At 43.7% G+C, this 13,483-nt stretch overlaps 1 protein-coding gene across 2 annotated transcripts in view; it reads left to right on the forward strand.

Annotated features, from left to right (window-relative positions):
* The window catches only part of CCDC59 (coiled-coil domain containing 59), a 54,311-nt gene extending 42,847 nt beyond the window's left edge, over positions 1-11,464 (forward strand). For both annotated transcript variants that reach the window (XM_085652971.1, XM_085652972.1), the window contains exon 5: positions 6,475-11,464. In XM_085652971.1, coding sequence (XP_085509097.1) covers positions 6,475-6,636 — 162 coding nt within the window. In that variant the 3' untranslated portion in view covers positions 6,637-11,464. The remainder of the gene's footprint in view (positions 1-6,474) is intronic.
* The last annotated feature ends 2,019 nt before the right edge of the window (positions 11,465-13,483 follow it).

A 13,483-nucleotide genomic window follows, 5' to 3' on the forward strand; every position in this document is an offset into this window, starting at 1 on the left:
TGATAAAGATGCCCCAAGAAAGCTGTTAATGCGATGCAGTTGACCAGGGTATTTCTGCAGGGATTCCTCTGGCCACGAAGATGATATGGGGTCCTGTTTGCAGGGTCAAAGTCCCATAAAGTCCTCTTCAGTCTGGCCGAAGTCCAGTACCAGTGGACTATTAGTCACCTGTAGTCGCGATTACAGGCCAATACTTCCTGGGTTGTTAACTTTCCTTCTGAGGATCCCAGCATCTCTCCAACAGCACTCCTGGGCTCGTGAACTCGGTGCAACTTTGTGCGTCGGATCTTGGTCCTCGGTGCTGTATTGCGGCGGTGGTAGCAGCTTGAAGTCTTTGGGCTACCAACTTGCCATAGCAGGCTTTTTAGGCTGTTGTTTCCCTGTGCTGCGTACTGGAGGCATCTGCTTGCCCTTTTAGTTCTCTTGGCTTAACTCTGCTCTGGAGTCAACTTCTCCTTGAGCAGGACATGGCAGGCGCAGTCCCTCTCCTCACTAGCCGCAAGGCGCAGTCTTCGATTGTGTAGCCTCTATTTGCTGGTCCCTCGTTGCAGCAGGGCAGTCCTCCTTCGGACCTTCTTCCAAGTCGGTCGAAATCTGGGTGCAATGGGTGCCCTATTTATCTGCAGAAAACCCCTAGGCTAATATGCGGTTGTTAGCCAATGGGCTACCAGGTTCCATCCATCCTGATGACCACTAATCGGGAAGTGTGACATTTGGCTATCTCGGTATGCACCATTCTCCTCACTCCCAAGATGGCAAGACCCTTCTCTCGACACTCAGAGCGCCCAACCCACCCACAGAATGTGGCTACCTCAGGGCTACACACTCCTGAAAAAAACGGTTTGACAACTGGCTTCTCCACTCCTGTCTCCAGTGCCAGCTTGTCTGCCTAAACAATAGAGCAGCCCCTCTCCCAAGTGTTACCCATTTGTCCTTCAAAGACAGCTTCTACTTTAAAGTTCGCCTTTTGGGCTAACACCAGTGTGGCTTCCTGCAGGAGGGGGTAACATCTCTCTCCCATGCCAGCCCTATTGTGTCCTTTCCTGGGAGTCTTAGCACATTTCCCCAGGAGGGCAGAAAGCTGTCCGCAGTACAAGCCCCATGCACATCAGTAAACAGGCACTGGAAATCTTGGGCAACTAAATACGCCATTTCTAAAGTTGCACTTTGCCCAGCAGTGACATTAAACTTCATTTAACCATTGAATCGGATTTAATGCACTGACTATTTTGCTTCCAAACAGTACCATCCTTAGTAGTCCTGTTCTGAAGTTAGCAGAACTGGGGTGCCAGCCTGTAAATCTGTACTTGTCAAATCGGCTAATAGCCTTTCCACAGTAAAAACAACAATGTAAGGGTTTTACTACTGGAACATGTAAAAGTACATGTTCTACTTCTAATTATACAGCTCCCTACCTTAAGCCTCGTTGGCCTGCCAGAGGGCTAACTTGGATACATTAAAAAGGGAGTTTAGGGCTTTGCCATTACTTTAAATGGAAAAGTCGAATTTGCAGTTTTAAACTGCCCTTTCAGTCTGCATTGGGAGCCATGTTTCACCTTCACCTTGCTCTAGTGAGGGTGGCACAATAAGTGCTGCAGTCCCTTAGACACACTAACCTACAGGCCCTGGGTACTTCTGGTTCCATATACAAAGGACTTACAAGTAAGTTAGGCTATGTCATTTGGGAACAAGCCAATTGAACATGCACCATTTTAAGTGTCAAAGCACATGCACATGTTTAACAGGGCTCAGGGCATTTCAGTGCCGGTAAACTTGTACCTAGCCGTCAAAATGGGGCCAAAACGTTGGGCTAAATCTGTAAAAAGCCTCTTTCCTTGCACATGCCCCACCCCCACACAGCTAATACGTCCAGGAGAACTCAACCTGAACTTTGGTAAGTCTTTTTGACTATTCACTGAGGAAGGCTGTAGAGGAACTAGCTGACCAATGCAAAGCCTACTCTACCATACATCGTTCTGCCAGGGTGTGACTCACCTCAACTATGACAGGCCCTACTCTAAATTGCACCTTGGCTAGGACTGTGTCTCGGCCTACCTTCTCTCCAACCTCTACTTGGGACTGGGAGGTTTCTACCTCACCTGGTCCTACCTTAGCTAGAGCAACACCTAGCTGACTTAAAGAGGTCACCCAACATTTGAATAACCCCAACATGACCAACGGGCCGGTGGGCATGAGGTCTGATGCCAATGCCATTAATAGTGCTACCACAAAGCCAAGCCTCCAACATAGTCTACTGACATCTCAGTGACCAGAACCACTTTGTGAGCTCTCTACCGACTGGTGGATGAGCTGTCTTTGGCGTGTGAGAAGCTGGCATGGTATAAGATGTACATTTATGTAAGTGGACACCTTGCACCAGTTCAGACAACCCTTATGGTGATTTAAGAGGTCTTAGACAACCTTAGAAAGCTCTCTAAGTGGTAGCTGTGGAGAGCAGCCTTCAGGCTTAGTCCAGGAGGAGTGTAAAACAGCTTGTTTTACCAGAATGCAATCTTATAGTATAGATTAAGTGAAAAGAACCACACCAAGTATTTATAAAAATATGCATTTATTATATAATACTCTGCAGTACGTTCCAATATCTCCAACACGGAGATAACCACCACCATGCACACAATACTTTAGCCAGGAAATACAGTAAATGGCACGAAATTACACAGTGGACCCCCGGGGGGACCAAACCATATACTAAGAAAATGGTATAAGAACCACAACTTGCACAGGGTCAAGAGGACGTAGAAGTACTACATACCAAGGAACCACCCAAGGTGAGTAGATAAGGACCCCACGGAGAGTGTGTGCAGTGTGGAAACATGACCGCATGCTCCATGCAACTCTTATGTGCAAGTCGCGTTGGATTTTTAAAGATTAAGGACCCTTCCCGGTGGACTCTGAAGAAACCCCGTGGAAGACAGAAGGTTGGAGAGCCACCCCACCCGAGGATACCCTAGTTAGTACCCATGTTACCTACACAAGGGAAGCCGGGTGCATACGCGTGAAGTGGTGTGAGAAACCACCGTCTAACCCAGTGGAGGACTTCAGGAAAGTGCTGCTGTTGAAGAAGGAGAAAGTGTCTGGTGGAATCCAAGGATGGATTCTAGATGAAAGGTACCTGCAAGCAGAGGGGACAGAGTCTGTCACTCAGGGTGACCAGGAGATGTTGCAGGATGGATGACGATGACCTTGACTCTGCAGCTGTGAGGACCAGGCGATGCTGTTGAGTACCAGGAGCCGTGCACGAGCTGTCCCACGAAGGATGTCGAGTGCTAAGGGGTCGGTGTCTGGCGGGAGCACTAACAAGCTTTAGCAAAGGCACTGGAGTTGTGAGAGGACCTCAAGCAGCTCACCAAAAGATGCAGGCCAGGGTGCGCACGATGAGGTGTGGCTGAAGATTCTGGTCACTGGAGGTGCTCGAGGTTGGGGCTACTTGGAGCCCGAAAATCTTCTTGCAAAGAAGCCACCAAGCCTTTGCAACTGCAAGTTGGATGCGGTGCACAGGGTTTCAGTTATTGTAAACCCCATGAGGGATACTGGCTTCAAACTTGGTCTGATGGCAGGGCAGGCCTCGGGAGCTGTGGAAAACCACCACCTGTGTTGCAGAGCCCATGGATTCTAGAGGAGCTCAGGATCTGCAGACCGGTCGACTTAGTTGCGGTGCCTGCGAATGCAGGGGAGTGACTCCTTCATTCCAAGGGAGATTTCTACAGGTGTCTTTGATGCTTCACAGGCCTTGGAAGGTTCCTTTATGATGCTCAGGCTCAGACGATGCAGCAGACTGGAAGGGAGACGAAGTCGGGCCCAAACAAAGTCCAGTGAAATCCCGAGTGCCCAGACAATAGAAGTGCAGTGGTGTCTGATCTGAATCTTATCCCACAACGAATCTAGGGACATACACCCAGGTAAGCCCTTAAGTACCCTAGGTTAAGGGTTGGGAAGATTCAGGGACCCTCCCAGGGGAGGGTCTGGACAGGGGGGGGGGAGGATACTCCCATGTCTTTTGTCCAGATATGCGCCAAAGCGGGAGCCAACGGGTCCCTGGACTGGTTTGAGCTGTACTCTGCACAGGGACACCAAATGTACCCCTCATGCAGGCTGAGTGGCACTGGAAAGCGCTCCCACCCCATCCCAATACACTAAATCCTGTCTGGAAGGTGGTCACACCTCCCTGTGACAGGATGCCTATTGTTCTGCCTTCCCCTGCTCGAGCTTGGCTCAGCAACAGGACAGAATTGTGCCTCTGGGCGGCAGCAACCATTTTGTGCTGTCCAGGTCAAGAAGGCTGGTACCGGAAACACTGAGAGCCTAACGGAGGGTTCTTCCAGTGCCTGGAATCCTACCTCCCACACCAATTACGGTGCTGGAGGTATGATCCCAACATGTTTGATACCAAACATGATAGGATTTGTTGCAGCCATTTTCGAGATGGTCATCACGTAATTACACCGTTCCCCTCTATATAGTATATGTGTGCTTCACTGACAACCCGGGAGAATAGACTCCGTAGGCTGCAGGGGTATCCTGCTCATGCAGGGGCACCCTTTCACTTCGAACCAATCACCCTGCCTTCAGGATTGCAAAGGCCTGCTATAGGGGTGACTTATAGGTTTTAAGTGCAGAGACCCTAGATATGGAAAACCTATATCTTTAGTAAGTCGTGCTAGCACCAGTGTACACAGGATACAATGGCAGACCTGTAGTTCCATTTTGAATGGTCTCTCACGGGTGGCATAAGACATGCTTCAGCCCATGGGTGACCTCTGGGGTACCTATGCCCTGGGTACCTTAAGTAACCTATATAGGGACTTATAAGGGTACCCTAGTATCCAAACTGGGTGGTACCTAAGTACTGAACACAACAGTTTAGGGAGAAAGCAGATGGACTGGGGTCCTGATCAGCAGAATCCCAGTCAGACTAGTCAAAATACAGCTTTGCACCAGGCAAAATGTAACCATAGAAGCAGATCCTACTTTCCTACAAGGAGCTACTGTGAATTCCTGGGGGCTCTCCAACTTTCATATGCATATTCACCTAAAATTGAGGGAGCTTCAGTATATGAGTTTGTTTTCCTTTTATTGGTCTTTGTTCATTTATTTCCTTCTTCTTCAGACAGTCCTAAAAGGCCGCTCACTTCAACACCCAACTATATGAGCTTATGGAAACTCTTGAAGACTTAGCTCTTTAGACAAGTGTACAACTAAGTTTTTGCCTGCAGTGCGTTGTTCTGTTACCCAGCACCAAGAAACCTGACTGGTGATCGAGCACTATATAAAACCCTGCAGCATAACAACTTGCTGTTCAATTTATATGAGTATGCTACATGGAATAGCCTTATAATACAAATGTAGGTAGAAATAAAAAAAAAAGATATTGGATCACAATTCCATGTGTACGCCCTTGCAAGTACCTTACATGACAATTCAAAAACCGCTAAAGAAATCGCACAGTGCTCTTTTATTTTGAGATGTTGAATGCGTAACTACCAAGGAGAGATTTTCTTATGAAATTGGAACCTTAAATAGTTTTGTTAGCATGCATCTGCTGACTATCTGTAAGAAACAACATGAAAAGACTCTCCTGCCTTGAGCATGAAACCTTAGTAACCAAATGTCAGCAAGATATTAGTTATTTTTCAAGATATAAGCTAATCTGTTTGTCATTCTAGCAATTGGAAGATGAATGCACAACAACTGCTTGAATCTGCAATTATTTTGTTGATGGTCCATCTCAATTATTTTCACTGCTATCCTTGTGCTAAATTGCGATCTAGTTTTTTTGGGGCGAAGGAATGTAAGATAGATCAATGAGTACTCATTTAGTCTTACTTTGCATACTCATAAATCCAGTTATGATTCTGGCCCCCAAATGTTGAAATAAACACTTCCAATTCGAAAGGTTTTTATTACCATCAGTAGCCCACTTAGGTGGTTTTCTTACAATGTACTTGAGCGTGTTGTTTATTTTGTAGTATTAACTTTCAAGACACTGTACCTGAATAGGTGCATTTGATAGAGCCACATGTCATCGCATTGGTAGTTTTGACTCCCCACAAATGTTCCCCCTAAGGCACCAGTTTAATTAAACAAACCATTGCAGTACCAGGCAGCCTGTTTATCCAAACCTTAAGAATGTTTATGCAAAAGGACAACTAATGTTGAATAATGTGGAAAAAGAATGCAGTTACTGCCACAATTACACATTTGACATAAAACACTGTTATTTTGATTCAAGTGGGCTTGAAAAAAATGAGTTATTTAATAAAGCTGAAATCATTTAATTTTATTCAGACAGAATTTTGAGTAGCAAGCTTAGTAACGTGCTGTATGAACCTGCCTATGCAGATGTTAGCACTTTAAAGGGTTTAACACCCACACTTTCTTACAACACAAAGTTTCAACCTGCATGGCTTTGTTGTTACAATGAAGTTTATTTTTAATTGTATTTTGTCATTTCAGGAGGCTCTTAAAAGAAAGCAAGAAAAGGAAGAAGCACAGAGACTCTACAAGCAAAGAAAAATGGAATCTTATAAGATATTAAGTAAAAAGACCAAAAAGGGACAGCCAAATCTAAACCTACAAATGGACTATCTGCTTCAGAAAATACAGCAAAATAACTAATGGAGATGCATTGTATTTGCGTGTCTTCTGCTACGACCTATGCACAAGGAAGTGAAAAATGAGCCCAGTGATTTTGGGTGCTTTGTTTATGGGAGAACACAGTGTAAAAAGGCATTGCAGCACTATTCGGTAACCACACTATCGGTTTATCAGAGCTCACATTTGATTTTATTACATGTCCTAGTACATGCATCATAATGTGACTCATAGCTAATTTTATATTTCGTTTTAATAAAGCTATTTATGACCGTGTGACATGTTGTGCAACCAAGGATATACGAGGAAAACAGTAAGGGCTTTATCTCAAATCCTGGACTCATGATATGAGATAATCACTGATGACCGTCTGATTCTGTGTTTGCCCTTGGGTTTTGGATGTTATTTGCTCCAGTTTCCATAGCTAAGTGTTTGGTTTCTACATGTTTGGTGCAAGGCAAGTCTAAGGATATTTATAGACTGCAGCATCCCAACACATTATTCTTCACTCTGATGGACAGTAGGTTTACCAGTTCAGGTTCCTGCCACACTAGAGTCACATTTTCATAATCAAATAGACTGCCTTGGTCAAAGTAAAATGAGCTTGAAAGTTGACGTTCAGAGAAACCTGTGTCCCTGTGCAGGTGGAATTAATCCTTCACGGTGTGCAAAGGTTAAAATCTAGAACCTAGAGTTCTTTGTTTCACACCTGTGCCCTTCTTGCTCTTACCTGTGCAAGATGATTAGAAACTGATTTGAATAATTCTTTCTAATTTTGTTCGTTAACAGAATATTTAGCCACCTATTTCCCTGGGCCAGCAATGAACGTTTCACATTAGTACCAAGTAATTGTGCTACTTGCATATCATTTCTCCATACTATTATGGAAGTTGTTGTTTACTTTTTACAGATCTTCACCTGTTCAAATCTTAACCCATTATTGAACCTTTTAAGGTCCTACTTTCCTGTCTTTGGGATACAGACCAGTATTGATCATTGAGTCGATTTCCATTTTCTTGTTCCTGTTCTGTTAAAGCTTCTCCTTTGTAAGCATGTGAGTTTTACTTGCATCAGTTTGATTGCTCCTGCTGAGCAGTAATTGGTGGCGGGTGAAGGGGGTGGGTCGCAAGTAGATGGACATCAAGCAGTTGTCTGTACTTAATGAATCACTGTGTGTGGAGATATCTCAAAGGGACGTGCACTTTGGGAAGATGATCCAAAGCCAAATGTGTTCAATGCGGTTCTATAAATGTGATTATGAAATGGATCAGTCAAATCTTCTGGGCACAGAAAAATGGAAACCGCTCATGTAGCATTTGTCATTCACATTCATTTTTCATGCATGTTTCACACAGCAGCCATGCCATGAAATGTACTTATACAGCTCCAACTTACTCACAAGAGCATTGCAGCTGTGCACGTTTGAAAGAAAGGAAGGAATAAACATTGGTTTAATAATTAGCAGGACTTAAGCAGTGATTGGAAGGTCCATAGTACACTTACTGCTGTTTTCTAGGGCAAGAACTATTTCAAGCAAGGGTCCATGAATAAAGTGTTACGATCTTGGCACTTCAGTGCAGTTAACGATTTTGTTTGCCCCTCCCGCATCTATCTCTCATTCTTCCCATCGTGACAGTTTTTCCTTTTCCTTTGCCCATCAGTTTGCGGTTGGCAAGAGGGGCAGTGTCTAACCAGCCTTAATCTCCTTCCCACCTTCCCATTCTTCCTTCAAGTCTTTTACCTTTGTTATCTTGGAATATTCGTTTGTACCTTGTGTAAATAAGGAATAGTCTCAAAATTGTCTTACTGCTGACATATGTCACATAGAATGAAATTTCAGGGGAACAAAGTTTAGCAGTGCTTGACAATGGTGTGGGTTATCACAGAACATGTACCCTAAAATTGGTAATCCTGACAGGACAGCAAATTAGCAAGAATTAGGCAGGAGATTCTTTTGTTATTTTTTTACCCTTCATCTGCATCGTCGTTTACATCCACCGAACAATGACAGATATTGTGGGGGTTTTAAATGCACCTCTCCATTTCATTTACCTTGTATAGATTCTGTAATAGCTCTTTGCATTTGATTGAATAAGAAAGACATGGAGAAATATTAAGAAGTAAATGGGTGTACAAAACCAGCAAAATTATCCAATGCAACTGTTCCTCAGATATGGATGTAGATTTCTTTTAATTTAATGAAAATCACTTTCTCGTGTGTTTATACAGATTAAAGTGTCAGCAGACAAGTTTGTAAGTTTTTATCGTTAGCTCATCTCTAATTTCGAAACTAGCCCGCCTATTCAAATTATCAGTTATCAGGCTATTGCCAATAGAATCATACACACAAGATTGAAACAAACTATGTTATCAAACATAGTAATAGAAAATCACATGCTAAGGAACTTTTAAGGAAACTACTTTATAATTCAGTGTCAACGGTATATATTCATGTGCCTGAATCTATCCAACTGGTTGGTTAAGGATATCTCACTCATCGATCTTACAGAATTTAGAGGCTTTAGACTTGGAACAGGATGACATAGTTGTTCTGGTGAAATTAAAACTACATGAGTGACATTCATCAGGACATACAGAGACTACATACATTATCATAAACTCATTACACATTGAGTTTCATTTTTGAAGGGCATGTGACACAAAATAACTTTTATTAGTATCTGCTGTTCAGTAACTGAACAACTGTGTACCTGGCAATACAAAGATATTGTATCTTGAATCAATGAACCATAATATGAGCTCTTCCTGAATCATTATCAACAATTCAGACTGGATCGTCACAACAGGTTAAAAAAGAAGCAAAATTACTAGCTAATAAGTGCACTTAACCTAGTGAACAAAATGTCAAATTCAGGAGATTTGCCACAACATAATAGTGAAATTTGTGAATTATCTCAGTAACTTTTCCACCTGGTAATCCCTGCAAAGTGGAAATGTAAATCAATATACATGAACTCCATTTTGTGTGTGTAGTTTGTCTTGTCTGTCTTGTCTTTGTGCTTGAAAAATTCTGATAACCTGTAACAATTGTGCTTTCTCTGCAATCACCATTGCCCGATGCATTTCTTTATATGCTTAACTCTTTGAAATGTTTGTAAAATAAATTTGGTTATGGACCATTTATGGGTATTTTTTGGACCTGGCACTTTTTGCAGGGTCAGCATCAGCTCTTTGCCTTCTGATGCTCAAACTGTGTTTGTTGGGATTAGGACTCTGTGCACTTTCTCACTGCTAACCCTGGTAAACTGCTTGCGCTTTCTCCCTCAAACATGGTAAAATTTGACAACGCGTAATTGGCATATTTAATTTACTTGAAAGTCCCTAGTAAATGGTACTACATGTACCCAGGGTATTACAATTAAATGCTATTGGTGGACCTGCAGCACTCGTGCTACCCACTAAAGTGTCCTGGTTTAAACTACCTTTATGACCTGGCCAAATGAACCTTTTGCCAAACCTAAACTTTGATTTAGTACTTATAAGTTACCCTTAAGCTAGACCCTAAAGACTCCTAGGACAGGGTGCATTGCATTTTGAAAGTAGGACGTGTGTTTACACGTCCTAGCTGTGGAAAACTCCTAAAGTCATTATACACTGTTGTAAGGCATATCTCTCCCATTGACTAACACTGGATTGCCCTATTGCATTCAATAGAAAGGTAGAGAATCATTTTATGAGGCAGATGTTCGGTCTCCCCCTTAGTACTCCCCTGACCCCTCCACGCCTGGATCTGGGCATTAGGTCTATTGGGGAAGAGACTGGCCTTAGACCCTTAACTTTTTGGCGTAGATTATGGGTGAACCCGGAACTGGCCGTTTATCGATCAGAGCTTAAGGAGCTACTTTGTTTCCCGGGTGTTGGTTAAATACCTTGGTTTGTTTACACAACAGATGTTTGCCATTGGTTGGAGCAATCCTGAAGAATCGTGCCCCTTAATTTTGCGGTCATACCTGGTCTAATCCTACAGGATGTACAGACTTGCTGTTATCTAGGAAAGTTCGGTCTTGGGACATTTGACAGCTGAATTTCTAAAAATCAAGCACGAGTACATCATAGAACCCTCCCTTGATGACCTTTAATCAATCCTGTCTAGGAAATTATATGTACAGTTTAGATTTGGGGCCCTATCTCTCCATGCCATTTACAACAAATGGTCTAAAACTCTACCTCGAGGGTGCCCTGCCTGCAATTGTAAGGAAGAGTCAGAGCTACATGTTTTTTTCTGTCCTGGTTATAAATTAGCTAGACAGTACAGGCTCATCCAACTCTGCAGGAGTTTAGGTTCTGTGCACTGTGCAGAGGCATTTAGAATTTTAAAGTACAACACTTACGCCCCATTGTCTTTGCTGTATCTCGTTTTTTAACTTTGATGTGGCGCACGCTTTGGATATTTTCAAACTCACCGCTATGACTCTAGGAATTTGAGTTGTTCACATCTGCTTAATACTTTTGTACGAATTCCTTCCTTTTAAGAAAAAAAAGAGAACTAAATAATAAAAAAAAAGGGGGGTTTTAATGATACTATGATGAAATACGTTTTTAACTGTGACTACATTTTAGCTCAAAAGGCTTGTTCAGAGTGATTTCCTGGCAGTTTGACTCAGAAGGGTTAAAATACGATTTGTGTGGACTTATCTCATAACCTTTAAGATGCACTTTATTGTTGTCATATTTGCCAAACTGTATAGTTATTTACTTGGTCACTTTTTAGCACACACAGTTTTATGTGAACAAACTTTTAAAGCTATGTACTATCTATGGTTCATTTGTGGGAGTATATTTTATGTACTTTTATGATCCAGGTGACCGAAATAAAGATCTATGGAATGGAGTGGAATGGAACATTCAATAGTCGATCACTAAATATAGAGAGCAGGCAGAAATATACTGTTCAAATTCCAATGAATTGTAATTTAAAATCCTCTTGAATCGTGATGTCTAATTTAAAGTCACAATTCTATTCTGAAAATACAACTTTTAGAAAGTTGGCATTTCCATGTCCCAACCATTTGTGGATTCTGTCAGTGTCCTGGGGTACATGACTGTGAAAGGCTCTTGTTGGGTGGAAAAGTCCTCTGCGTGGTAAAGACGTGTGCCCGTGCCCTGAGTGTTCAGCTGAACTGTTGTTGGGATCTGTAGTGCTGACTTTTTTGTCATAGACCAACACGGATCATGTGTGTGTGCCATGACATATGCCTGTCTCGTGGATTGCTAACTGGTTGGACTGGGAGGGGCGCCCAAAGCGCTACCCTCATAGTGATGGAAGTCTACCACCTTCACCACGAGTTAAGCAGCAGAAGCGCAGTGGTGTCAGCAGACCGTGTATTGATCAGTAGTAGTGAACAGGACCATTTTACCCTGTGTTACTGGAGTGAGGCCTACGGGCTCATTCACATGTTAAAAGTTCCACTGCTGTGTGCTTAACTCGCCCTTGGCCTACGTCAGGTAGATGTGGAGTGCAGCTTAGCGCTGGAATAGTGTAGTGACTGCGTGGCTGTATGTATGACTGGGAATGGTACAGTACAGGGGTAGAGGAGTGCTGTGTAGTACATGTGGGATTAGTGCACGTGCTGAGTGTATGTATGCCTGTGAGAAATATATGACATGGCATGTGTGCTTGTGTGAAGTACAAAACAGGGAGTGTGTAAATAACCCATCCTGGTTAAATGCAGAAAAGCTTCAGTGATGAACCGTGCGAGCAGACAATGTGTGCACTAAAGGCATGTGTACATGTAAGGGTACAAAGCATAGTGGTAGTAGCGCTGAACATTAACACCGAGTCAATGTGCCTGCAATGGTACATTATATGGAGGATCCTGAGTTCCATTTTGGGATGCTCAGGCTTGCCTGGTGAAGACATGAGAAGGAGAGGAATCCCCGCCAGGAGACAGGTTTGTGTATTGCTGCATTCCTGTGAGCTGGGAGGGACACACACTGGAGAGGAAAAGAAGAGACTCCCTTTACGCTTCAAAAAACTGCTATTTGAATCCGTGATGGATCACAGGGAAGGGACCAGGACACATCTCAGAAAGGGAGACGAGCCAGATAAGGGAATGATAAAGAGTAGAGCTGGGGGTCTTTTGGTGTTATGGGACAATCAGCTTCGGAGTCTTACCTGCTGTGACCGACACAGTTCAGGAAGAAAGAGAGAGAGAAGTGTCCACTTCGAAAGAAGCAGAACCCCAACTTAAAACCTCAAAGATTCAGACACTAAATCACATTTGGTGTCTGGAAAACGACTATAAGAAGAGGAGGTTGCGACCACAAAATTGTGTCCTGTACCATGAAGTCAGATGGGCTGTGTTAGAAGGGGAGGCTCTGCAAGACTTCTGCCTGTGACCAGAACTGGGGGCCAAGGCCTACTAGTCTACCTGGTGGGGGGGTGCGGGGACATCACCCAGGACACCGAGATCACCTGCCCTGGAGCGCCATCGCCTGCCTACCTTGTGAAGACCAGCGTGCCCTGCGAGGTAAAGTAGAGCGTTGGAGGGAGCCCTGCGTGAAGATTCCCTGAGGGAGGAGTGAGGCTGTGCACCGATCAGACCGTTGGTCATGAACAGTATCTGCTCTGCGACCCTCGTAGGCCAGAAGAAGGCCGCCTTGTTCTGAGCTGTATCAGAAGCGCTGTGCAGAAAACATCAGGCAGACCTCTGCAGTGACTCCATATACCAGAGAGGGTCACTGGGGAACTGATTTTGGGCCAGGAGCGCAGGACTTGTAACTGGCGAAATTGGTGAACCCGTATGCCAGGTGAGTCTGCAATAGCGAGGACGATCACATCAGGAGAGTCTGCTCCCAGATCGTCATTACTGCGCAACTCAGTATGCCAAAAGAGAGTGCCAGTGTCACT

The sequence above is a fragment of the Triturus cristatus genome, chromosome 4_1, assembly GCF_964204655.1.
Source record: "Triturus cristatus chromosome 4_1, aTriCri1.1, whole genome shotgun sequence".
Classification (NCBI taxonomy): Eukaryota; Metazoa; Chordata; class Amphibia; order Caudata; family Salamandridae; genus Triturus; species Triturus cristatus.